The sequence below is a fragment of the Suncus etruscus genome, chromosome 14 (assembly GCF_024139225.1).
Source record: "Suncus etruscus isolate mSunEtr1 chromosome 14, mSunEtr1.pri.cur, whole genome shotgun sequence".
NCBI classification, from domain to species: Eukaryota; Metazoa; Chordata; class Mammalia; order Eulipotyphla; family Soricidae; genus Suncus; species Suncus etruscus.
In genome coordinates this window covers 89,315,093-89,341,964 of record NC_064861.1, presented here as the reverse complement: position 1 = coordinate 89,341,964, position 26,872 = coordinate 89,315,093, and the positions used below count along the sequence as shown (strand labels likewise).

Below are 26,872 nucleotides of genomic sequence, written 5' to 3'. Positions count from 1 at the left end.
TGAATTTTTGTCCCTCCATTTACAGAGTCATTCGAGGCTCTGAGACACACAGTGGCTTGCTGGAGGTCACATTGCATTTTTCCCAGTGGCAAGTTGGGGGCCTGCCTGCACCCAGAATTCCTACACTGTTCTGTGCCCCCATGACTGCTCTGATTCGAGGAATCTCTCCTGGGCCCCCGCTGCCATTTTTCAGGGTGGGGCTCCAGATCGGATCCAGGGACTCCAAACAGGGCTCCCCCCTCATTCTGGTCATACAGCCCAGAGTGGGGACCCACTCCTTGGGACCGTGTCTCTCCCTAAAGCTTCCACGGAAGCTGGGCTATAGAATGGGCCCCCCAATATCTTCTCCTACAGTCCCAGGCCGCCACCATGCCATTCGGAAACACCCACAACAAGTTCAAAATGAACTACAAGCCGGAGGAGGAGTACCCTGACCTCACCAAGCACAACAACCACATGGCCAAGGTGCTGACCCCCGACCTCTACAAGAAGCTTCGGGACAAGGAGACGCCGTCGGGCTTCACGCTGGATGATGTCATTCAGACTGGGGTGGACAATCCAGGTGGGCAGCGGGGAGGAGGGGCTCTCTGGTCTCCTGAGGGGGTAGACCTGGGTAGATTCTCCTGGGTAGATTGGGGTGGGGGTACTTGTGGGCAGACTCTGGGGTGAGCAAGGTCACCCCGAGGGCAAGAGAACAGGGGACCCAGGCTCCCGGGCGAGGGACACATCTGTACGCAGAGAGGGGCCCCCACAGTCTCTCCGGGGGCCCAGCCCCGGCCTTCCTGGCTGACCCGTCTCCGTCCTCCCCGGCAGGTCACCCCTTCATCATGACCGTGGGCTCCGTGGCCGGGGACGAGGAGAGCTACGAAGTGTTCAAGGATCTCTTCGACCCCATCATCCAGGACCGCCACGGGGGCTACAAGCCCACCGACAAGCACAAGACCGACCTCAACCACGAGAACCTCAAGGTGGGCGGGGCAAAGGAGGCCGTGGGCGGGGCTGAGTTGGCGTGGGAGGGGCTATCGATGGGTGGGCGGGGCTGAAGGGAGGAAGCGGCCTCGAGTGGTAGGTGGGGCCAAAGAGAGGGCCGGGGTGGGCGGGGCTAAGAAGGTGGGAGGAGCTGGATGGAGTGGGCTGTGCCAAAGGGGTGGGAGGGGCGGTGGGTGGGGCTAAAGGAAGGGTCGGTAAGTGGGCGGAGCTAAAGAGATGGGGTGGGTGGGTTAAAGGAATGAGGGCGGAGCTAAATAGGTGGGCGGGGCCAAATAACAGATCGGAGAGTGGGCGGGGGTTAATGAGGTGGGTGAGGCTAAAGGAAGGATTGGAACGTGGGCGGGGCGGTGGGCGGGGCTAAAGGAAGGGTCTGGGAAGAGGGCGGAGCTAAAGAGATGGGGTGGTTGGGGTTAAAGGAAGGATCGGAGAGTGGGTGAGGCTAAAGAGGTAGGCGGGGAGATGGGCGGGGCTAAGGAAGAATCAGAGAGTGGGCTGGGCTAAAGAGGCGGGCTGGGCGGTGGGTGGGGCTAAAGGAAGGACTGGAGAGTGAGTGGATTTAACGAGGTGGGCGGGGAGGTGGGTGGGGCCAAAGGAAGGGTTGGAACGTGGGCGGGGCTAAATAGGTGGGCGGGGCTAAAGGAAGGGTTGGATAGTGAGCGGGGGTTAACGAGATGGGCGGGGCTGTGGGTGAGGCTAAAGGAAGGGTTGGAGTGTGGGCGGGGTGGTGGGCGAGGCTAAAGGAAGGGTCGGGGGGAGTGGGCGGAGCTAAAGAGATAGGTTGGGTGGGGTTAAAGGAAGGATCAGAGGGTGGGCGGGGATAAAGAGGTGGACGGGGAGATGGGCGGGCTAAAGGAAGGATGGGAGAGTGGGCGGGGCTAGAGGCGGGCGGACGGTGGTGGGGCAAAAGGAAGGACTGGAGAGTGGGCGGGGTAACAAGATGGGCAGAGAGGTGGGTGGGACTAAAGGAAGGGTTGGAACGTGGGCGGGGCTGTGGGTGGGGCTAAAGGAAGGTTTGGAGAGTGGGCGGGGTAAATAGGTGGGCGGGGGCGTGGCTAAATTTAGGGAGTGGGCGGGGCTAAATAAGGTGGGCGGGAAGGTGGGTGTGGCTAAATGAAGGACTGGAGAGTGGGCGGAGTTAACTAGGTGGGCGGGGTGGTGGGGCTAAAGGAAGGTCTGGAGAGTGGGCGGGGTTAAGGAGATGGGCGGGTGGTGGGGGGGCTAAAGGGTTGGAGCGTGGGCGGGGCTAAAGATGTGGCGGGGCGGGTGGGGCTAAAGGAAGTGACAGGTGGACAGAGCTGGGGATGGACCATACAGAAAGAAACACAGAGATGAAGAGAAAGACAGAGAGAAGAGTAACAGATGCCGGAAGGAAGGATGGGGTGATGTAGGAGAGAACAGAAGAGAAGGAAGGAGATAGAGATGGAGACAGACCGGGAGAGACAGAGATGGGGAGAGAGACAGAGATGAAAAGGGGCTGCGAGCCGGGAGGGGGACAGCAGGGCACAGCTGGGAGGACCCGTAAAGCATGGTCGCTTCTGGAGCATCTGGGCGGGAGGAGATGGTGGGAGTTTGGGGTCTCACTCGCTTTGCCCCGCAGGGTGGAGACGACCTGGACCCCAACTACGTGTTCAGCAGCCGCGTCCGCACCGGCCGCAGCATCAAGGGCTACTCGCTGCCCCCACACTGCTCCCGGGGGGAGCGCAGGGCCGTGGAGAAACTCTCCGTGGAAGGTGAGACTGCACCGCTGCGGGGGTCCCCCATCATGGCTTCTCCAGAGGCAGATCCCTAAGCTCTTAGAACCCCATTTTCCCAAAGCTGGGAAGTTTCAGAAGTAGCTGGGGAGCTGTCAAGATTTGGGGGGTCTGAAAGCTGGATAGTACAGAGGTTAAGGTACTTACTTCCCTTACATGCAGTCGACCTAGGATAAATCCTCAGCACCCCATAGAGCTCCCCAAGTCTGGTTAGGAGTTATCCCTGAGCATAGCCAAGTATAGCCCCCAAAAAAGTCATATTGGTTACACCAATACTCAACAGCTCCCCCCAATTCCTGAGACTGACTTTCGGTGTTTGTCTAGCCATCTGTACCCCCACTTTGTGTGTGACTGGATTGATTGAGGCTGTGGAGAGGGGAAACTCTGATTTTTTTGGTTACTGTTTTGGGTTTGGGGGCCTTACAAGGCAGTGCTCGGAGCTTACTCCTGGCTCTATGCTGGTGGTGTTTGGGGGAGCCCTATGGGGATGTTGGGGATCAAACCTGGGTTGGCTGTGTGCAAGTGCCCTCTGACCCCAAGACTGTTTTCTGTTGGGTGCTAGTGGGAAGGAGCGGTTCAAGAACAGGTATTTTGATGCCCTTGGGGATAGCGGTGTGGGGTTCCCTAGGTGATGCTGGGCCATGGTGGTAACCCCACCTTCTAATGTCCCACCGCCCAGCCCTCAACAGCCTGACAGGTGAGTTCAAGGGCAAATACTACCCCCTGAAGAGCATGACGGAGGCCGAGCAGCAGCAGCTCATCGATGACCACTTCCTCTTTGACAAGCCCGTGTCCCCTCTGCTGCTGGCCTCAGGCATGGCCCGGGACTGGCCCGACGCCCGCGGCATCTGGTGAGATTCCCCATCAGCCCGCCCTGGTGCCCTCCAGGAACCCCCAACTTCCGATCTAAACTGAGACCCTAAAGCGAAATGTTGCCAAGCACCCCAGTACCCCACCTCACACTCCAGCACTGTCCCCCCACCTCTGTGGTTTGAGGGGGCCATGGCAGCTACAACTTGGACTTGAATCAAAGTTGCCCCATTTCACCCAGCCCTGCTGATCAGTTTTGTCACCCCAACTCAGTAACACCCCTTATTTAATGTCCTCATCTGTACAATTAGGGTCACTACTTACTCTTCCTGGTTTTTGGGGTTCTAGTAGAGTCCATTGGTGGAATATGATGGAAACAGTTTTGGGGGCCCCTACTGCTCACCCTTCACCCACTTCTTTCACTATCCTCGTTTTACCCCCCTAAATTATAGACTTTGCTGTCCCCCTAATTTTAGACTTCAATTATAGCTGAATATTCTAGACTTAGAAACTCAGAATTTTTATTTGGGTGTGTGTAGGGGGGTGCCCAGGGGTCTACTCCTGGCTCTGTACTTAGGAATACCCCTGGTGGTGGTCAGAGAACCACAGGGAGCGTTGAGGATCGAACCTGGGTTGGATCCGTGCAAGGCAAGTGCCTTCTCAGATATATGATTTGACAGCCTGAAAATCTCAGAATCTTTTCTTTTCTTTTCTTTTCTTTTTTTTTTTTTTTGTTTGTTTTTTGGGCCACACCCGGCGGTGCTCAGGGGTTACTCCTGGCTGTCTGCTCAGAAATAGCTCCTGGCAGGCACGGGGGACCATATGGGACACCGGGATTCAAACCAGCCACCTTAGGTCCTGGATCGGCTGCTTGCAAGGCAAACACCGCTGTGCTATCTCTCCGGGTCCCAAATCTCAGAATCTTTAAATAACAGAAATTTTGGGGATAAAGCAGGTTAGACCCGCAGCATCCCATGTGTTCCCCACCCCTGCCCCCCACGACTCTGAGCATCACCAGGAGTGATTTTTTTTTTTTTTTGGTTTTTGGGCCACACCCTGTGAGGCTCAGGGGTTACTCCTGGCTATGCGCTCAGAAGTTGCTCCTGGCTTCTTGGGGGACCATATGGGACGCCGGGGGATCGAACCGCGGTCCGTCCTAGGTTAGCGCAGGCAAGGCAGGCACCTTACCTCCAGCGCCACCGCCCGGCCCCCAGGAGTGATTTCTGAGCGAAGAGTTAGGAGTAAGCCCTGAGTATCGCCAGGTGTGGCCCAAAAACAAGCATTAAGATCTGCGAATATTGGGCTCCTAGGAGTCATGGGATCTGAAATCTGCACAATCTATGAGCCTAAAAATATTCCAAATGTTGAAATCTGAAAATCCTGCCATCTGGAAATCTTTGCATCCAGAATCCCTCTAGCTTGTGAAGTGTAGGTTCTAGAAACATTTCCAATTCTTTGATTATCAGTGTATCAGAGAGACAGTACTGAGGTTAAGGTACTCACCTGGCATGCAGACAACTCCTGTTCGATCCCTGGCACCATACAGGGGTCTCCTCTAGCACCAGGTGACCCCAGGATTGGAGAGCTCCAATCTTTTTTTTTTTTTTTTTTTTTTGGTTTTTGGGCCACACCCGGCGGTGCTCAGGGGTTCCTCCTGGCTGTCTGCTCAGAAATAGCTCCTGGCAGGCACGGGGGACCATATGGGACACCGGGATTCGAACCAACCACCTTCGGTCCTGGATCGGCTGCTTGCAAGGCAAATGCCGCTGTGCTATCTCTCTGGGCCCCAGAGAGTTCCAATCTTAAGGTCTCCAGGTGAAAGCTTGTGCGAGTTTGAAGACACCAAATATTCCACCTGGCAGGGGACTTTTGGGGTGGTGGGAGCACGAGCAGAGGGTCGCCGAGTAAATTCTACAGAACTGATTTCTTCTTACTGTCTCCTACCCCAGGCACAATGACAACAAGACTTTCCTGGTGTGGGTGAACGAGGAAGATCACCTCCGGGTCATCTCCATGCAGAAGGGGGGCAACATGAAGGAGGTTTTCCGCCGCTTCTGCGTGGGGCTGCAGAAGGTAAGAGTGCCTGGGGAACCGTGTCTGACTTGGGTTTCATCCATGGCATTACATATGGGGTTCCTGAGCTCTGCTAGGAGTGAGCCCTGGATCCTGGGCCAGGAAAAAAAAATTCTGAGCATTGTCGGTAGTGGCCCCCAAACCAAACCAAACCAAATCGTACCGTACTTTTTGCTCTATAAGACACACCTGACCATAAGACACACATAATTTTTAGTTCCTCTCCTCCCCTGCACTCAGGGCTTCAGCTCCAGGTGGTATTTGCTCCATAAGACGCATCTTTTTTTTTTTTGGGGGGGGGGGAGGAGAGGGAGTGCGCCTTATGATATGAAAAATACGGTAATTTAGTATATGTGCGGCCGAAGAAATACGGTAATTTTAACTCCCTACCTGCTGCTGCAGACTTCAAACTCCTGCCAAAGCCCCGCCCCGTTGGATCAGGCCACTTCCACGCCCCTCTGTCAACACAGTCCTGCCCTGAGCCCAAGTCCATCCTTTTAAGAATGAGGAGGACGTTTGCCTTGCACACTGCCAACCCAGGATGGGATGGTCCTGAGTTTGATCCCCAACATCCCACATGGTTCCCTGAGCTTGCCAAGAGTGATTTCTGAGCTCAGAGCCATAAGCAACCCCTAAGATCCTCCGGGTTAGGGTTAGGCCCAAAAAATTTAAATTAAAAAATAAAAAAACTTGGTCTCCCCTTAAAACGACTCAGGCCCAACTCCTGCCAAAGTCCCACCGTGTATGGTATCCCTCATCATCTTTAGACATGACATGTCTTCCTCTCTGAACCTCATCCCTCCTGGGTTTCCAGCCTCACCTCTATTCACTCCCTCACTCATCAACACCCCAAGTGGCGTCTGTCTGGGTTGCAGGTGTAGTTGGGGCGTCCATGGGGTGCTGACTCACGCCTGGGGTTCTCTCTCCTTGCATCTTAGATCGAGGAGATCTTCAAGAAAGCCGGTCACCCCTTCATGTGGAATGAGCACCTGGGCTATGTGCTTACCTGCCCTTCCAATCTGGGCACTGGGCTGCGTGGCGGCGTGCACGTGAAGCTGGAGCATCTGAGCAAGCACCCCAAATTCGAGGAGATCCTCACCCGCCTGCGCCTGCAGAAGCGGGGCACAGGTGCGAGTTCTGCCTTGCATGCCGCTGGGACACCAGTTGGGGGACTCTTGGCAGCGGTGGGAACATCCCCCACGACTTGTAGGGTTTAGCAAGGGTGCTCTCCTTCCTCGAATATCACTATATTTCTTCCAGAGTGATAGTAGTACATTAGGGAAGGCGCTTGCCTTGCACATAACCAACCTGGGTTTGATCCCCAGCATCCCATATGGGCTCCCTGACAAGTCAGGAGCGAACTTAGACCGCAGAGCCACGAGTAAGCCCTGAGTACTGCTGAGTGTGGCCCCAACAACCAAATCACACTTTGTTTCCCCATAAATCTGATGTCATCATATTTCTACTCAACCTGATACCATCAAGGTAGCATAGGGGCCAGAGAGATAGCATGGAGGTAGAGTGTTTGCCTTGCATGCAGAAGGTCGGTGGTTGGAATCCCGGCATCCCATATGGTCCCCTGAGCCTGCCAGGAGTGATTTCTGAGCGTAGAGCCAGGAGTAACCTCTGAGTGCTGCCTGGTGTGACCCAAAAACCAAAACCAAAACCAAATAAAATGTTTCATAGACATGATTTGTGTTCCCTAAAAGCTGTTTCCCATTGATCAGACCCCAGGCATCCTGATCCTTATGTTCTATTCTCTCGTGGCATGATTCAGAGATGTGAATCTTAAAAAGTTAGAGATGGGGGCCCAGGAGCAGGCGCTGCCCACACCTGTCACCACCCATGATGCTGTCACAGTTGGCTTGGGGCCTGCAGTTTCTGCTCCTTCACTTCGCCTCCCTTTGGGCTCCCGCAGGCGGCGTTGACACAGCTGCCGTGGGCTCGGTGTTCGACGTGTCCAACGCGGATCGTCTGGGCTCGTCCGAGGTGGAGCAGGTGCAGCTGGTGGTGGACGGCGTGAAGCTCATGGTGGAAATGGAGAAGAAACTGGAGAAGGGCGGCTCCATCGACGACATGATTCCCGCCCAGAAATAGGCCCGAGCGCCAGCCAATGGGAGGACGCCGTCCGCTTAGAGGCCCGCCCCTTTCACTCCCTGCCCCGCCCCCTCAACCGGAGTCCCGCCCCCTCCAGGCGGCTCTTCCAATCAGCGGGTGGGCGTTTCCAGTTCCAACGAATGGGCTTCCTGCCTGAGTTCTGGCCAATGAGAAGAGCCCCGCCGCCCTGTCTTTTTAAAGCTCCGCCCACCTGTCAAAGCACCGACTTCTTTATGAATCCAGCGCCCTTCTGCGGTGCTTTGTTTCTCCACTCAAAGCAACAAATAAAGCAATGGTTGCCTTAGTTTTGTGATTTTTTTTTTTTGGAGGACTCTTGTTCTGTGCCTTTCAAGTGGCTTGCCAAGTCACAAGTGATGTCACATCTTATCACATCTCTAGCAATGAGCGGTTAGAGAAGAGGCCAATTCAAAAATTCCACATGGCCTAGGGGAATGAGATCTAGGGTCACAGAGGCCATGCTCGGGCCCTGGCTTCTAATCAAGCTGGCGGAAAATGGGAAAAGGGGTCAAGTCCATTGGCAGAGCCTTGGGCTTGGTCCGTGGGTTTTGGATATTTGCAACCCACCCAACACGGCTGAAGAATGTTTTCTACTGATTTTCTCTCCAGCCTGCTATTGCTATTCCTCTATTGCTGTTATCTATCCATCTTTCTTTCCAACTTCTTCCCTTATTTCTCTCTCTCTCTCTCTCTCTCTCTCTCTCTCTCTCTCTCTCTCTCTCTCTCACACACACACACACACACACACACACAGTCTCCACATGTCCTAGGATGTATAATTATCTTCAGTTCTTCAAGAGTAAACTTAGATACCATTGGCTGAAGGTTCACCTTTCCGGTTCTATTCACACTATTTCTCTGACTAGAGACTCTTCCCTTCCACTCCTCACAGCCAGCACTTCTCGCTTCATATCTTTGGCGGAGCTAAGTCCTACTCCATCTGGGTTGAGGTTGGCTCCTAATCCCCACCCCACCCCTTCCGTCTTTTAAGTTTTTAGGGATTTGCGTTTTTGCAGAATTGAATCTAGGAAGGAGAGCTGAAGTGGTGGGAGCAGCAGCTTATGAAGACATACTTTAAACGTCTGAATGATGGTCAGATGTCAATCATCTCTACTCAGTTCAATATGGAGAATGAGCAGGGCTCCCAAAACTCTTTTGGAAAGAAATCCATTCTCAAATAAAAAAAATGTGTATGGGCCATACCCAGTAGCACTCAGGGATCACCCCCTTACTAATGCTTGGGAGAGACCCCTGTGGTGCCAGAGATCACACCTGTAATGGCTGTATACAAGCCATGCACCCTACCCACTGTGTTAAGAACCAGGCATGGTTTGGGGGGAAACAAAGGGTTGAGATTCTAAGAACCAAAGCACTCAAGACTTGTCCTGTAGGACCAGAGCGATAGCATAGAGCAATCCAGCCAGTCCCCAAGGACACCAATGCACAGATAATACAAACAAGTCTTTGTTGGCTTCTGTGCAGGCACTAGTCTGGCTCTGCAGCTGTCCCCAATTCCTAGCAGTTACCAAGGACACCCCCCACGCCCCAATTTCTGGCTCTGGACCAGGGTAAACCCAGTGCTCAGTCAACTCTGGTATGATCTTCAAAGCCCAATTCAACATAAACTGTCTTGTGGACTTCCCCAAATCACCAAATTTCCCTAATATTCCTGTCAGAACCCAAGTTTTCCAGTTCACCCTCTTACCCACAACCCCCCCCCCCCCAGACTGGGCTGCTGCAATCTCCCAGTCCAGCACGGGTCAATGACTTGTTTATTGAATAAATGTATACTGGAGTGTGATGTGGCTTCGAATCCAATCTAACAAGTGCGAGGGGGTGGTGTGGAGTGAATGAATGGGGGGGAAGAGTTCCGAACAGGGATTGGAGGGGGGCCTTATGGTGGCCTTCCCCTCTTCCTCTGTCATCCTGGAGCTTTGCCCTCCCCGCCCAACTATTGCCATTCTGCAGATGAGAAAATTGAGGCTCAGCCAGGAACCCCGCCCCCAAGGCCACCCTCCCTTCCTCTTCATCTCTGGGGAGGGCAGGAAAACCCCGGGGTCAGCGTGGGGGAAGAGGGGACGCTCCTAAATTTATTGGGCAACAGGCTGCAGGTTGAGGAGGGGGCTGATAGGAGAGGGCAGGAGGGGATAATAACTTAAAAACCGGAGGTGACAGTGGCAGCTTTCCCCCAAGAGATCTCTGTAGAGGGGAAGGAGTGTGTTGGGGGTATTTACAAGAATTTGTACAAAGTGCCCCGCGCCACCTGGGACAGGAGGGGGTGAGGTTTAGCGTGGGGGAGACAGAGGGGGGAAGGAAACTGCCTCTCAGACCTCCCACTCCCAAGTGCCACCCCCTACCCAATCCTCCAGTCTTTAGGCGTAGTTACCTCTCTGCCCCCCATGCCCAAGGCCTAATTCTTGAGCTGTATGTGTATGTGTGTGCGTGTGTGTGTGTGCATGTGTGTGTGCACGTGTGTGTATAGGAACGGAAATTTCATCAGTTTCCCTTTCTGCCCCCAAAGTTTCCTCGGGTGCCCCAGGGCAAGGACAGAGGGGGGACAGGGCGGCCGGAGGTGCCAGCTCCCCGCAACCCTGCGGCCAGGAGGACAGAGAAGGGACCGTGGCCTGCTGCTCTCCTGGGCGCCGGGCCACGCTGCAGGCAGGGCCGAGGGATCCAAACCCGAATCTGCTGGGGGCGGCTCAGAGCTCGAGGTCGTTGGAGATGCGGGTGACGAGGGTGCGGAAGGCCAGCGCGGTGCCCGCCACGCGGCGGAAGAGGACCCCCCGCAGGCCGGGCCGGGGCAGCTGGCACACCTCCACCTCGAAGTGGGACAGGGGCTCGGGCCCGCCCGCACCCCCGTGCAGGCAGGCCAGCAGGAACGGCTGGGGCTGGCGGCAGCGGCAGCGGGCGGCCGCCGTGGCCTGGCGCAGCGCGGCCATCAGGGCCTCGGGAGGGCGCGAGCTGGTCAGCTTCACACTCCAGGGGAATCGGAGCAGCCGGGGGGCGGTTTCCGCTTGATCCCAAGGTAGATGGCCACTGGGGGGCAGGGGGCAGAGGTTAGAAGTCAGCAGAAGGGCACCTGGGTTCCCCAAGTGGGGACAACCCCCTGTTCCCCCTATAGATCCCTGCAAATCCTGCTCTGGGGGGGCAAGGGTCAGAGCTAGAAGTCAGCAGAAGGGCACCCAGGTTCCCTCAAGTGGGACAACCCCCTTCCCCCCATAGATCCCTGCAAATCCTGCTCCTCCTCCTTCCCTCCCTTTCTTTTTTGTTTTGTTTTGTTTTTTGGGGTCACACCCGGCGGCGCTCAGAGGTTCCTCCTGGCTCTATGCTCAGCAATCATTCCTGGCAGGCTCGGAGGACCATATGGGATGCTGGGATTCGAACCACCGTCCTTCTGCATGCAAGGCAAGCAAGGCAAACACCCTACCTTCATGCTATCTCTCCGGCCCCCTCCCTCCCTTTCATCCGAGATGGCAGGATTCCAGGGGGCCATCCTGGTGGCTGGAGACTACAAGTCCCAGAATCCCCCGCAGGTGGGTGCAGCCTTATCCAAGTCTGGGTGGAAGAGGATGGGCTGCTAGGAAGCTGCCAATTTCCCTTAAGGATATTTTTGTGTGTTTTGTTTGTTGGTTGTTCGGGGGCCAGGCCCGGTGACTCTCAAGGCTTACTTCTGGGTCTAAGCTCAGGAGTTACTCTGATGACTCCTGAGATGGGAGGGATTGAACCTGTTTTGACAGATGCAAGTCAAGCTTATAAGATCACTCCATTCTCTCTGTCCCTGTCTCCTGGAGAGGGCTGAGCTAAAGCACCAGACTGGATTCTGATCCCTTTTGGTCAGAAAGGACCCCTGGGAAAACCAGTGTCCTGCCAGCCCAGGTGGGCCACGTGCTTTGTCTGAGAATCAGGATTCTAGTTTGGACCCTGGTTATTATTAATACATCTTTCTTTTGGAGATAACAATCATTTCCCTTCTAGAGTCATTTTTTTCCCATTTTCGACCAGGGCCTCTAGCCTAAGGGAAGGTTTTTTGTTCCCCAATATCAGGGTGGTTTTTTTGGATGTTGTGGGCCTGTGCACACACCTAGAAGGGCTCAAGGGCCATTTGGTGCTGGGAATCTAATGTTCCAGCCCTTTGAGTTCTCTCCCAGGCCATGAATTTTTGGGGGCTTACTTTTTTTTTTTTTCCTCAGGGCTTACTCCTAGCAGTGCTTAGGAGACCATATGCGGTGCTGAGTCAAACTTGGGTTAATCGTGTACAAGGCAAGTGCCATATATCCCCTTGTGTATCACTCTAGTCCCAAGAAATATTTTTTTTTTTTTTTTGGTTTTTGGGTCACACCTGGCAGTGCTCAGGGGTTATTCCTGGCTCCAGGCTCAGAAATTGCTCCTGGCAGGCACAGGGGACCATATGGGGCGCCGGGATTCGAACCGATGACCTCCTGCATGAAAGGCAAACGCCTTACCTCCATGCTATCTCTCCGGCCCCCCCAAGAAATATTTTATTTGAGTTTGGTTTTTTTTTTTGTTTGTTTATGTTTTTGGGTCACACCCAGCAGCACTCAGGGGTTACTCCTGGCTCTACGCTCAGAAATTGCTCCTGGCAGGCTCAGGGGACCATATGGGATGCCGGGATTTGAACCACCGTCCTTCTGTATGTAAGGCAAATAAATGCCTTACCTCCATGCTATCTCTCCGGCCCCAAGTTTGGGTTTTTTGGATCACTCGGCCTGTGTTCAGGGCTAGCTTCTGGGAGAGATCAGAGAACCATAATCCATGCCAGGGTAGAAACTGGGTTGGCTTAATGTAAGGAAAATCCCTTGATCCCTGGCTCTTGGGCCTGGGCTCTTGTTTTCCAACAGGCAAGAGGGCCACGTACAACAATGAAATGTTCCCCCTAAATTTCTGCAAGGTTTCTTCTAACAAGTGCAGCCTCTTTCCTGGCTTAGGTGAAACAGCCTTAAGGGAATTAATACATGATTCTGGTCTTGGCCACCGTGATTGGTTCAAAGAAGAGCATATAAATAATTATGGCCAATCAGAGTAGGCCATCTCGAACAGTCACTAGTCCCAGCCAATCAGAGTCAGTCCTGGGACTTTGGGGAGGAACTTCTCAGGAAAGTCTCATTTTCATGATCTCTAAACTAGTATTTTGCCTACCAGAAGCAAGAGTTGGCCAAAAATCCAGCACTGCTTGCTTCTGTAAATAAACATACTGGAATATAAATCAGTGTGTTTCCATTTTCAGTGTGACTTCCCGGGTGCTATAATGGCTGAGCCAAATATGTCTGATCCTCGAAGCCCAAAGTCTCCTCAGGATGTTTCAGGTAACTTTTTGTTACCCGCTAACACAGAACAGCCATGAGGGGCTGAGAGGGGAGCAGGTGAGTGTAGACAGAAGTTGCTGGGGGGCCCAGAGAGATAGCACAGCGGTGTTTGCCTTGCAAGCAACCGATCCAGGACCTAAGGTGGTTGGTTCGAATCCCGGTGTCCCATATGGTCCCCTGTGCCTGCCAGGAGCTATTTCTGAGCATAGAGCCAGGAGTAATCCCTGAGTACCGGCAGGTGTGGCCCAAAAACCAAAAAAAAAAAGAAGTTGCTGGGGTCTGGGGACTGAAGAGATAGCACAGTGGTAGGGCATTTGCCTTGCATGCAGCCGACCTAGGATGGACCTGGGTTTGATTCCCAGCATCCCATATGGTCCCTGAGACTGCTAGGAGCAATTTCCGAGCGAAGAGCAAGGACTAACCCCTGAGCACCATCAGGTGTAGCCCCAAAACAAAAACAACAAAAAAAGAAGTTGCTAGGGTTTATACTCATCAAGGTCAAGTGCTGAGAGAGAAATGCAGGAGGCTGGATGGAGGAACTGACTGAGGGAGATTTCAGGAAGTTGGCCAGAGAGAGACTCAGGCACCAATGAAAGGGGCAGAAAAACCAGAGGGGCGCATTCACTCACCTTGAGACCTCAGGTCCCCCGATTCTCTCAGGTTCGTCTGTGACCCTAGAGGATGGGAGGGGAGGGTGCAAGGTGTCTATCTGATCAGAGGGAGCTCCCTCTCCCTCCCTATTAACCTCAGGCCTCCCTAGGCTGACTTAGAGCCAGGAGAGGCCCGAGTCAGGATCCAGTCTGGGAAGGGGCACCCCTTAAGAGAAGGTTAGTACAGGTTGTAGGAAAGATACGGAAGAACTTGGAAGGCAAAGAGAGGCGTGGTGAACAGGCACACACTTGACACAGGGCACAAAGACACTCAAACTCACACACAGAGCTTTGGTCAGTTGATACCACTTAGCAATGTGCACCCCAGTCAAAATGCCCATCGCCCACACCCTTGGATCAATTCTGGACAGTCAGTTGGTCTATTTTGCTTAGTATTTGTTTGCTTTGTTTAGGGGCCACACCTGGCACTGCTCAGAGCTTGCTCCTAGCTCTGTGCTTAGCAATCACCACTTGACGGGCCATATGGGGGTTTTGGGGGGGGGGGGATCTTGCATGTGGGCAGCTACGTGCAAAACAGCGCCCTCCTTGCCCACTGTACTATAGCTCGGGCCCCCATCTGGCACATTTGCCGACCGTCTGGATCCTCCCCAGGGGCTGGTTCATGCTACTCTCAGGTTTAAGTGGGTGCCAGGCGCCCCGTTCACAACAAACAGGGGCACAATCTGCCATTGAGACCTGTCCAAGGACACATGCTAAGCTCGGTCTGTCACCGCACAAGAAGGTTTGGAGGCTGCTGTCCCAGGTTACAGAGCAGCAAGACAGACTTGCACACGGTCAGCTTGGTAGAGTTGTTGGTGGCTACACTGGACACTCTGGTGGCTGAGGCTCGCTGAATGAGTGTGTGAAGGTCCCCCCATTCCTGCCCCGGACCTCCCCCACCCCACCCCCATCTCCCACTTGGACATGCAGCCGAAGGGAGACAAGGCAGAGGGACTTACTGATCTTCGAACCCTGGGGTAGAGAAGCGCCCGAAACGCAGCGGTTAGAGTTTTGCCGTTTCGAGGGATCGAGGGTAACCCTGTAGTGTGAGGAGGAGGAGGAGGAAGAAGAGGAAAAAAGGGGGAAAGAGGAAGAGAAAGAAGAGGAGGAGGAAGAGGTGGAGGGAGAAGAGGAGAAAGAAGAGGAGAGAAAGAGGAAGAGGAGGAGAAGGAAGAGATATCAGGCGTGAGAAGCAGAGCAGAGCAGAAGACAGTTAGGCCCCCTGAGGCCCCCAGCCCCTCGCCTCTCTGCACCAACCCCCCAAGTTCCATGGGGCTCACCTTCGGGTCAGTTTGGAGGTCAGCTTGGTGAAGAGGTTGGTGGTGGGGCGCGGCCGCCCGGTAGGCAGGGGGGTGGCCTCATGGGCCAGCGTGGGCGAGGCAGGGGGCCCGTTCTGCACGCCCCCGCCACTCCCACTCCCGGTGCGCCGGTCCCGGACCTGGCCCCCGTGGAAGGTGCTGCGGATGGTGGAACCCCGGGCCAGACGGCTCCGCTCCCCTGATGCGGGGGCCAGGCTATGACTGGAGGGGGACGCAGGTGGCACCCGCGAGGTACCCGAGCTGGGGAGAGGAGAGAAAAAAATAACCCAAATGAGTCAGGGTTGGGGGACTCGTATCCCCTTTTCCTGCCTTTGTTCTGAGAGCAGAAACCCACTGCTCCGGGGCTCAGGGTTTTCAGGAAGCACTCCTGGGTGGACTGGGGATTGAACCAAGGTCAGCCGCTTGCCAGGCAAATGCCCTCCCCGCTGTTCTATCGCTCTGGCCCATGTTTTAGTTTGTTTTGTTCAGACTATATTATGCAGAGGTTCAGGGGGTTCTTCCAGTTCTGTTTGGGGAATCACTCCTGGAGGTGCTTTAGGGAACCATTCCATACTGTGGATCAAACCCTTTGGCCCAATGTATTGAGAAATCTCTCCAGCTTCCCTCTCTGTTTTGTTTGGTTGTTTTACCCAATGATTCTCAGGGCTTACTCCTGAATTTCATTCTGGAATAATTCCTGGAAATGTTCAGGGGAACCACGTGGGATGCTGGGGTTCAAATCCAGATCGGCCTTGTGCAAGACAAGTGCCCTTCCCACTGTACTGTGGCTCTGGACTCCCCTTTTTTGTGGGGAGGGGGTTTAGGCCATATCCGGCAGTGCTTAGGAGTTACTCTTGGCTCTGTGCTCAAAAATTGCTCCTGGCAGGCTCGGGGACCATATGGGATGCCAGGAATCAAACCTAGGTCAGTCCGGGGTTCGTTGCATGCAAGGCAAATGTCCTACCACTGTGCTATCTCTCCAGCCCCATTGTGCGGTGCTTGGGAGAACATGCCACGCTGGGGATAAAATTCAGGATCTCGGGCCCGGAGAGATAGCACAGTGGCGTTTGCCTTGCAAGCAGCCGATCCAGGACCAAAGGTAGTTGGTTCGAATCCCGGTGTCCCATATGGTCCCCCGTGCCTGCCAGGAGCTATTTCTGAGCAGACAGCCAGGAGTAACCCCTGAGCACTGCCGGGTGTGGCCCAAAAACCAAAAACCAAAAAAAAAAAAAAAAAAAAAAAAAAATTCAGGATCTCACATATGCCAGACATGCAATGAACCATTTGGACTACTGGGGAGGGGTGTCCCTGTGCTCAGAGACCCTCATCTCATCTTGCTCAAGATATTCGTGGGCAGCTCAATGGCCCAGGATCCTTTTAGTCCCGAGAACTGGGAGCAGGCATCTAATATTAATTTCTTTTTTACTGTGATATCCACTGGTGTGACCACATGGGATGCTAAAGATGGAACCTAGGTTGGCTGCGAGCAAGACAAACATTCTCCTCACCACGTTATCGCTCCAGACCAGACTGCCAATCCTTCTGGAGGCCCCAGGCCAGTCTGGATCTGAGAGAAAACCCTGCCCACCGAGGATGCATCTACCTCTTGTCCTGAATTCATCTTCCCTGTATTCTTCTCAATCACCTGCACCGCTAAGCCCAAGAGCATGGCACATGGCCACCCAATGAAAGACTACATTTCCCAGCTGCCCTTGCACCAATGGGCTACTGGCACAAGTGTTTTGTGCTATTTCTGGGTCAAGCCTCAAAAAAAACCTCAGAGGAAGAGGGGGAGCTTCACTGGCAAAAAACAACCTGAGTCAAGATTGTCTGCCAACCCTGCCCGGGGATATTCAGACCAATCCGTTTAGATGACTCTGGCAGCAATCAGGTCGGTCGGTAATCTCACAGATCACACACAGAAAGGCCGTGCATAATAGGCCTTAAAAAGATTCTGGAGTCATCCCTTAATCTTGTTTTGTTTGTTTTTGGCCACACCCAGGGGTGTTCAAGGTTTACTCCTGGCAGGCTCAAGGGACCATATAGAGTACCAGGAATCAAACGCATGCAAGGCAAACGCCCTCTCCAACAGACGACGCTCCAACCCTCAGCCTGCAATCTTTGTTCCTTTTTGTTTTATTTTGATTCGGGGACTTGCTTGGTCATGCTCAGGGGTTATTCTCAGCTTGTGGCTTAGGGTCACTCCTGGCAGTGTTTGGGGCACCAAGCCATACACAGCAGTCCAGCCCAATGAGCTAACCACACTCTGGTCTCTGGATTTTTATTTGTTTTAGAGCCACACCAGAAGTATTCAGGGCTACTTCTGGCTCTGCATTTAAGGGTTCACCTCTGGCAATACTTGGTGGACAATATGGGAGGTCTGAGATGGAACCTGACTGCATGCAAGGCAAGCACCATGTTCACACTGTACTATACTCCAGCCCTTGGCATTCTTGCTTTGGCTTGTCAGCTGTTGGCTTTAGACTTGTCTCACTAACCTTTCTGTCTCCTTTCCTTAGACACTGCAGTCTTATACTTCAGACTCTGGGGCATGTGTGTGCATTTGTGTGTGGGGGATATACTGGGTGCCACTAAAGGGGCCGGGAACTGGAAGTCAGCCCCGTTATACGGGGTAAGTGGAGGTTCAGACACGTGCTAAAGATCACCTTGCAAACACAGCACAGAGCAAGATCCAGATTCAAAACTCAAATTCAGGCTCAAAATTGCACAGTATCACTGCTGCCAACCGTATACCACCACCTGGCTCCCCTGGCCAAATGGTAACTTTTGGGGGAGAGGACCCCCACGTCCAGTGGTGCTGGGGGAAACTACATAGGGATGGGGTCAAAAATGCCAGAAGCAAGGCTTTATGCAAGGCCATAAGCAAGGCCTTCACCCCGGTGCACTCTTGGAATAGTAGCTGGGTTTGCTAGGCCCTTTCCAGAATGCATAGGGGCACACTGCTCTGCCCCCAGAATAAGCTCCCCCCACATCAAACCATGCCCACTCAATGGACCTGCCTCCCACCAAGCTCCCCCCACACTGATCCCTGCCCTAAACTGAATCCCAAATAATTGAGCTGGGCTGGCATCTACACTGGCTCCCCGCACCTGGCAGCAAGGCGAGAAATCGGGCTCGGCCAAGCAGCCAGAGCAGCAGCCAACCAGAGGCAGCTGAAGCTGTGACATTCTGGGGCGCCACTCGGGTTCTAAAAACGGATCATTCAAAAATAAAAGCACAAAACTCTGAACAGGTTCCCAAGACTGGTGGGTGGCGGGGAGGGCTGATGACTGATTAATAGTGCGAGGAGGCCCAGCAGGGGGCAGCTGGGGACCTGCTGGTGGCTTCCCACGACACCGACACGGAGGTTGTGGGATGGGAAAGATTTCCTGCTCAGCCACCCCCATGGGGGGATCACTCTTCCCTGGGCCCTCATTACCTGTTTTCCTTGCCATTGGGCAATAGCGATGGGCGCTCCGATCCTGGGCGTTCCGTGCACACGTAAGTGTTCCTGCGGGTCATCATGCTGGGTGGGAGGTTGTTCTGTGGGAGACAAGGCCCGAATTGGGGTGAGGGGACACCCCTGGTCTGCCTCCCTCTTTATTAAAAAACCATGCCAGGGCCTGGGTGAACAGGACAGGGGGTCTCGAGTTCTGGCTTCAAGGCAGGAAAGGTTGCATTAAAGCCAGCTAGAGAGGCTTGGGTGCTGGGGAGCTGTAGGTCAGTGAAGGTTCCAGAAAAGGTGGCCTGGTTACACCACCCCTTCAGTAGCCAGCCTCCCAAAGTTGGGGAATTGGGGGAAGTTGGGGATCAGGCTGGTTGTGGCCTCTCACCCTCTCTCCCAATTCTCTCCTGGAAAAGAGAATTCACATGTCCCCGTGTGACCACACAGTAGGGGTGGGTGGGTGATAGGCTGGGCCAGGGTTCATCTCTGGGATCCCCGCTGGCAGGTTCATTACTTGGGCTCTTAGGGTGCATTAAACCTTAAATTGAGCCCAGGGCCTCAAATACACAAGATACGGGGCCAAAGAGATAAAACAGGTAAGATGCTTGCCTTGCACACAGCTGACCCACGTCCCTTCCCCAGCACCCCAAAAGCCCAACAAGAGTCATCTTCGGGCACAGAGCCAGGATTAACACCTGAGCATTGCCAGGTGTGACCCCAGAACCAAAACCAAAGCCCAAGTGACTGCCACCTGCCCGCCCCGAGTGGGTCACTTTGTATTGTCCAGATCTGTGCAGACCACCTCTAGCCTGGACTATGACTAAGAGCCGGCTGCCTGCAGAAGCTGGGCCTCGCTGCCAACACGCCACTGAGCATCTTGAAGTTCTGCGAGACTGGCAGGGTTTCTTCTTTCAGTGCTTGGAAAAGATCCATTAACCTGAACCATCTGGAGCTGAAATTTTCTTTGCAGGCGAGGTTTGCGTTATCAAATCCATTTCTTTGACACAGAGTGGAGGGAACATTCAGTGGAATCTTCTTTTTCTCCTTGCATCAATTTTGTCTTTATTTATTTATTTATTTATTTATTTATTTATTTATTTATTTATTTATTTATTTATTTAGGTTTTGGGACCACATCTGGTGGCGCTCAGGTGTTACTCCTGGCTCTGCACTAAGAAATCGTTCCTGGCTAGCTTGGGGAACTATATGGGATGTCGGGAATTGAATGCCCTACCGCTGTGCTATCTATCGCTCCGGCCCCCAATTTTGTCTTTAAAGACGTATCCTTTCCATCAGAGTGATTAAATGACCTCATTCCTGATACCTATTTTCTCTTTTCCAAGAAAAGTTGTCACATTTGTATCACATAAAACAATTTGTGTAGGGCCAGAGCAATAGTGCAGTAGTGAGGGCTCTTGCCTTCCAAGTAGATGCCGCGAGTTTGATCCCTGGCATCTCATATGTCTCCCCACAAACACTGCCAGGAGTGATTCCTAAGTGCAGAGCCAGGAGAAACCACTTAGCATCTCTGGGTATGGCCCAAAACAAACAAAAAAAGTAATTTGTGTTCACTGTCCTGTATATTTTGGGGGGGTTTTGGTAGGGGATTGGGCCATACTGGGGATGGTACTACAGGGACTCACTTTTGGCAGACCATGCTATGCCAGGGATAGAAAGAACTCAGACTTTTCACATGCAAAATTATGTGTTTCAGTCCTTTGAGTCATCTCCCTGCTTCTACTATATTTTTTTGTTTTTTTTTTTAGGGTCACACCTGACAGCACTCAGGGGTTACTCCTGGCTCTACGCTCAGAATTCGCTCCTGCAGGCTCGGGAAACCATATGGGATGCCGGGATTCGAACCACTGTCCTGCGTGCAAGGCAAATGCTCTATCTTCATGCCATCTCTCCAGCCCCTCTACTATATTTTTTTCTTAGTAAGTTAGCTCAGGATTTCAGCTTTGTTGTCTTTCTCTGGTATATATCTGTTTTCTTCATTATCAGTGCACTTTGTTTCTTCTCTTTATTACTTCCTTCCTTCTACTTTTGCGGGGTCCTAATATCCTTTTCTACTGTCAGATGGAATAGGTTTACTTCCATTAAAAATTACTTCTGGGCCCGGAGAGATAGCACAGCGGCGTTTGCCTTGCAAGCAGCCGATCCAGGACCAAAAGGTGGTTGGTTCGAATCCCGGTGTCCCATATGGTCCCCCGTGCCTGCCAGGAGCTATTTCTGAGCAGACAGCCAGGAGTAACCCCTGAGCACTGCCGGGTGTGGCCCAAAAACCAAAAAAAAAAAAAAAAAAAAAATTACTTCTTTGGGGGTCAGAGTGGTGGCACAGTGGTAGGGCGTTTGCCTTGCTCTCAGCTGACCTAGGACAGATCCTAATTTGATCCCCCAGCATCCCATATGGTCTCCCAAATCAGGAGCAATTTCTGAGCACATAGCCAGGAGTAACCCCTGAGCATCACCGGGTATGGTCCAAAAACCAAATAAAATAATTACTTCTTTGGGACTGGAGCAATAGAACAGCGGGTGGGGGTTTGCTTTGCACATTGATAACCTGGATTTGATCCCTGGCATCCCATATGGTCTCCCGAGCCTGTCAGGAGTTATTTCTGAGCACAGAACCGGAGTAACGTCTAAGTGCTGTCGGGTGTGGCCCAAAACCAAAAACAGAAAGTTGCTTTCCAGGGTCACTGCTTTCAAGTGGTTAAGGCATTTGCCTCGCACAAATCTGACCCAGGCTTGCTTCCCAGCACATTATCTGATCCCTTGAGCCTGCCAGGAGTGAACCCTAAGTGTAGAGCAAGGAGTAAGCCCAGAGCGTTGATAGGTGTGGGCCAGAAAGAACAAAAATGAACAAAAATCCCTTTTCTTTCCTGAGCATCTACTGAACCAGACACTGGTTGAAGTGCTCTGAGGAGCCCTTTCATTCACTGAAGCTCTGAGTGGTACACTTACTTGCTCAAGCACAGCAAGTTGGGCATTTGCCTTGCAGAGGGATGATCTGGATTGGATCCCTGGCTTCCCATATGGATCCCACTAGGAATGACCCCTGAGCACAACCCAGGAATAAACCCTCAGCACTACTGGGTGTGGCCAAAAAGAAACCCTAATAAAATTAAGGTTACATAGCTCTGCCAATAAACTTCAAACTGGTCTGTTTCTTTCTTTTTTCTATCTGAGGTCACATCGGCAGCACTAGGGTTTCTCCTGGCTCTACACTCAGAAATCTCTCCTGGAAGGCTCGGGGGATCATATAGGATGCCAGAATTCAAACCACCGTCCTTCTGCATGCAAGGCAAACACCCTGCTTCCATGCTATCTCTCTGACCCCTTCAAACTGGTCTGTATAACCCCAGAGTTCTGACTCTTCCCTGAAACCCTAAGGTTGAGACCCTTCAGCTGCCCTCTGGTCTAACTACACCATTACTGGGAGGATCAAACACAGGAAAGCTCAAGTTCACGTCCCTCAGGTTCCTCTAATGCCTCGGCTCTTCCCATGAATGGATCCTGCCCATCATCATACTCGCAAGACCCTGGAAGGCGGAAACGGGGTGGTGGCCGCCTTCCTGGCCTGTCACTCTTGCTCATCTAGCTGGAGGCTCTTGGAACCCTTCTGAGACCACTGGGCGTCAAGGATGCAGCGGGTGGAGCTTCTTCTGGGAATTGTTCTGCCATCAGGGCCCTGTCCTCTTGAATTAACAGTGCTCATGACAGCTCCAGAGGCAGCAGCTCCCTTGGTGGGTCAGTTCCACTGTGCCAATGCTTCGTTGCTTCCTCACATCTGGTCCAACCCTTCCTACCATGTGGTAAGCACCCTGCCTCCTTCTCCAATTCCATTTTCCTGCTTATCAAAGCAATAGTAGGGGCTGGAGAGATAGCACAGAGGTAGGGCGTTTTTTGCCTTGTACAGCTGACCTGAGAGGGAACCTGTTCAATTCCTGGTATCCCATATGGTCCCCCAGCCCACCATGGGGTGATTTCTGAGTGCAGAGCCAGGAGTAACCCCTGAGTGCCAGCGAGTGTAGCCCAAAAAAACAATCAATCAATCAAGTTTAAAAAATAAACAGAGGCCGTGTGAGGTGGCGCTAGAGGTAAGGTGTCTGCCTTGCAAGTGCTAGCCAAGGAAGGACTGCGGTTCGATTCCCTGGCGTCCCATATGGTCCCTCCAAGCCAGGGGAAATTTCTGAGCACTTAGCCAGGAGTAACCCCTGAGCATCAAACGGGTGTGGCCCAAAAACCATAAATAAATAAACAAACAAAGCAATAATACTTTTGCTTCTCTGACCTCGAGCCCTACTTTACCGCCTACCATCAAGCATGAGGCTCAGCATCTGTCCGTAGAGCGAGGTTGAAAGTAGAGAGAAGGGGCCGGAGAGATAGCATGGAGGTAAAGCATTTTTGCCTCGCATGCAGAAGGTCAGTAGTTCGAATCCCGGCATCCCATATGGTCCCCTGAGCCTGCCAGGAGTGATTTCTGAGCGTAGAGCCAGGAGTGACCCCTGAACGCTGCCGGGTGTGACCCAAAAACCAAAGAAAAAAGAAAAAAGAAAAAAAAAGAAAGCAGAGAGAGAAGCATTTGGGTCCCCCAGCATGGCAGGAGATGGGAATATTTACCAGGGAGGGACTGAAACTTACAAGGAGAAATGGCTGCCCGGAAGTCCCGCCCCACCCACCAGGAAGCCACATTCCTGCCGCACCCAATCAGAAGGCGCCCCTCCCGGAAGTCCCGCCCACTCACCGGGGTGCTGGCGCTGTCCTTCCTGCGCTCGGGGATCTCGGCCTTGTTGGGGTTGTGGGCGCTGCTGACCATGGGGCTGGACGGGGGCAGCCCTCGGCTCCCGCTCCCCACTGTGCTGCAGCTGGCCTTCCGGCTAGGCAGGCGCTCCTCCTTCAGCTCCCCATCGCCCGTGCTGGTCGGGCTGCGCTTGGGGTGCAGAGGCGTCGGGGATGGGCCACCTGGTGAAGGAGGAGGAGTTAGGATTTGTGGGGGGCTGGGGTTCCAGGGAAGGAAGCCCACCCCAACTCGGGGTGATCCTGGGGCCCTGGGACTGGCTAGTCTCAAAGTCTCTCTTGTCTGTTGTGGGAGTGTTCTATTAATATAGCGCCAAGGGGCCAACCAGACCCTTGAAGAACCACCCATGATGGGGAGCCCCCAAACACACACACACACACAGACACACACACACCCCTGACACACACACACACACACAACCACCCATGATGGGGAGCCCCCAAACACACACACACACACACACACACACACACACACACACACCCCTAGCCCAGCACAACTAATTTCGAAAAGGACATGATGCCAGGGGCCAGAGTGGTAGCACAGTGGTAGGCATTTGCCTTGCACACAGCTGACCCAGGACGGACACAGGTTCAATCCCCAGCATCCCATATGGTCCCCTGAAGCCTGCCAGGAGCAATTTCTGAGTGCAGAGCTAGGAGTAACTTTGAATGCTGCTGGGTGTGGTCCCAAAAAGCAAAACAAAAAAAGGGACATGATGCCTCTAAATCTTCCCAGGTACACTGGTCCTGGCTGACAACCAGTTGCTTTGTTTATTTTCTTAGGGGGGGGGGTCATCACACCCTGTGGTGCTCCTATCCCTGCCTGAAGGCACAGCAGCCCACAGCCACACCTGCCACCTTCCACAACTGAACCACATCAAACCGACAAGCCACTAAATTGTTCCGGATCTAGAGTTCCTAGACACCTCCAAATTTCATGGTACTGTCAGCCAGCAAAATCTGATGGAAAAATTTCGTACAAGACCATCAAGCCCAATGAGCCTAAACAGAAATGCACAGAGTTCAACTCGTATCAACCAGTCCAGTAAATTCTCAGACAGTGACTTTAGTAACATCATTGTGAGATAGAACAATTATCACAAATTGACTCATGGATCTAAGTCTTTGTGTGGTGACAAACAATAAGAAGTAAACTTGTTTGTGCCTGTGAGGAGGCGGGCTGGGCCCGGTGGGGTGGAGGTGCGATTGGTGTTCCAACATTTAATGCCTGAAAGAGCATTGTAAACACCTTGATAAATCACGGGGTTATCATTTAAGACAAAAAAAATAAAAAAACAACACCTCCTAAATCACATGATGCATGTGGCCAGATCACTGAATCACATTTCAAAACAAGGGCCTGATCTTTTGGGGAGAGTCCCTCATGGCCCTTCATAAGACATTTAATCCCAAATGTAATCCCAGGCTGCTTCCTATGTTGGCCACCAATATCTCAGACAAGGCTAGAACTGTTGACAGGCGGTGCTTGCATGCAAGGTAAGAGCTCTGCCGTTGAACTTTTGCTCTGGCCCCTAAGTTGCATTTTTTGGTACATGATTAGATCCCTGGTACCTATGAGCTGGAACCCCGCCAGGATTGATCTCAGAGCACAAAGCCAAGAGGAAGCCCTGAGCACAACAGGGTATGACCCCTCTCTACCCAAGAAAACAGAGAGAGAAAAAAAAAAAAAAAACAGAGCAAAGAACAACAACAAAACAAGAACAACAAAAAACCCAGTATTGAAAATGTTCTAGGGGCCGGGCGGTGGCGCTAGAGGTAAGGTGCCTGCCTTGCCAGCGCTAGCCTAGAACGGACCGCGGTTCGATCCCCCGGTGTCCCATATGGTCCCCCAAGCCAGGAGCGACTTCTGAGTGCATAACCAGGAGTAACCCCTGAGCGTCACCGGGTGTGGCCCAAAAAAAAAAAAAAAAAAAAAAAGAAAATGTTCTAGAATTTTCAGTAAAGACTGATGCCCAGTTGAATCCTCAGGTTCAAAATTTCCAAACTATAACCAGAAGCTCCACTGACAATTAGGGTGCCCCGTCATAGTCCTGAATCACCCCTGGGTTGAGAGGTTTGCCAGTTCCCCAACCATAGATTGTGAGGATCACAATGGTCAAAACTGGGGCCAAAGCAATAGTGCAGCAGTAGGGTGTTTGCCTTGCACACAGTCGACCCAGGACAGACTTGAGTTCAATCCCCAGCATCCCATATGGTCCCTTGAGCCTGCTAGGAGTGATTTCTGACTACAGGGCCAGTAGAAAACCCTGAATGCTGCTGGGTGTGGTCCAAAAGCTAATAAAAACAACAATAATAGCAAAAACAAAACAACAACAACAACAAAAAAACTATTGCTGGGACTGGCGCAGTGGCGCTAGAAGTCTGTCTGTCTTGCCAGTGCTAGCCTAGGACAGATCCCCATTCGATCCCTGGCACCATATGGTCCCCCCAAGCCAGGAGCGATTTCTGAGTGCATAGCCAGGAGTAATCCCTGAGTGTCACTGGGTGTGGCCGCAAAACAAACAAAAGAAATCGCCAAAACTTCCTAAGCCCAGCTCACTCTATCATTTGATTCAATTTAGGGAGCACCCCATCTGGATAATTCCCAGGAATGCAATGAGTTGACGAGAGCCCCAGGATTCTGTGGCGCCAGTGTTGGGTGTCACTTGGGCCATCTGGTGGCACCTGGAGGAGTTCAGGGCCACACCTGGCAATACTCAGGGCAGGCTGCAGTGCTGTGGCTCAAATGGGTTCAGCTGGAACACAAGGCAGCACCTTAATCCCTGTCCTATTTCTCAACATCTTACTGCTTTCTTTCTTCCTGTTTTGGATTTGGGGATCACACTTGGCAGTGCTCAGAAGTAAGCCCATAGGGCTAGAGCCATAGGACAGTGAGGAAGGCGCTTGCTTTACACACAGCAGACCCAGATTGGATTCCTGGCCTCCCATTCCCTGAGCACCACTGGGTGTGGTCCCCCCAAAATAATATGGGGCTAGAGAGATAGTAGGGCCTTTGCCTTGCATGCAGAAGGATGGTGGTTCGAATCCCAGTGTCCCATATGTTCCCCGAGCCTGCCAGGAGCGATTTCTGAACGTAGAGCCAGGAGTAACCCCTGAGCACTGCTGGGTGTGACTCAAAAACCAAAATAATAATAATAATAATAATAATAAAATAGAGCACAGAGGTGTGTGTGTGTGTGTGTGTGTGTGTGTGTGTGAGAGAGAGAGAGAGAGAGAGAGAGAGAGAGAGAGAGAGAGAGAGAGAGAGAGAGAGAGAAAACAGTAGGACAGGTTTATCTTGCTGACAGACAAACCCAAATCGATTACCAGCATTCCATCAGTCGCTTGAGCCAACCAGGAATGATTCCTGAGCACAGAGCCAGGAATAAGCCCTGAATACAGCTGAATGTGACCCAAACACATGCAAACTCACACTCACTCACACACACACACACACACACACACACACACACACACACACACACACACACACACACACACACACACGGACTGGGGTTATCACCTAGGACAGCAAGGAGGGCATTTGCCTTGCTGGTGGCATATCTGGATTCAATACCGGGCACACCATATGGGTCCCCCAAACACCATCAGG

The 26,872-nt window shown here is 52.7% G+C and overlaps 2 protein-coding genes across 4 annotated transcripts in view; one reads left to right on the top strand and one right to left on the bottom strand.

Annotated features, from left to right (window-relative positions):
* Window positions 1-369: 369 nt before the first annotated feature.
* Window positions 370-7,721, top strand: CKM (creatine kinase, M-type). The gene is made up of 7 exons (XM_049787297.1): window positions 370-562; window positions 814-968; window positions 2,588-2,720; window positions 3,421-3,592; window positions 5,501-5,624; window positions 6,563-6,752; window positions 7,543-7,721. The coding sequence occupies exons 1-7, from the start codon at window positions 370-372 to the stop codon at window positions 7,719-7,721; spliced, it is 1,146 nt and encodes a 381-aa protein (XP_049643254.1).
* A 2,469-nt stretch (window positions 7,722-10,190) lies between these two features.
* Window positions 10,191-26,872, bottom strand: part of MARK4 (microtubule affinity regulating kinase 4) — a 206,685-nt gene continuing 190,003 nt past the window's right edge. For 2 of the 3 annotated variants that reach the window (XM_049787247.1, XM_049787248.1), the window contains exons 14-18: window positions 23,204-23,421; window positions 18,451-18,554; window positions 14,994-15,272; window positions 13,693-13,737; window positions 10,191-10,775 (exon numbers count right to left, since the gene is read on the bottom strand). In XM_049787247.1, coding sequence (XP_049643204.1) covers window positions 10,439-10,775; window positions 13,693-13,737; window positions 14,994-15,272; window positions 18,451-18,554; window positions 23,204-23,421 — 983 coding nt within the window. In that variant the 3' untranslated portion in view covers window positions 10,191-10,438. Of the gene's footprint in view, window positions 10,776-13,692; window positions 13,738-14,672; window positions 14,753-14,993; window positions 15,273-18,450; window positions 18,555-23,203; window positions 23,422-26,872 lie in introns of all 3 variants that reach the window. The other variant, XM_049787249.1, reaches the window with a different exon arrangement.

Bases quoted from the DNA above. Each gene is read 5' to 3' on its own strand.
- CKM (XM_049787297.1), top strand. From the start codon at position 370: ATGCCATTCGGAAACACCCACAACAAGTTCAAAATGAACTACAAGCCG. The intron at 5,625-6,562 runs GTAAGAGTGCCT...CTTGCATCTTAG, and splicing joins TCTGCGTGGGGCTGCAGAAG to ATCGAGGAGATCTTCAAGAA. The intron at 6,753-7,542 runs GTGCGAGTTCTG...GGGCTCCCGCAG, and splicing joins CCTGCAGAAGCGGGGCACAG to GCGGCGTTGACACAGCTGCC.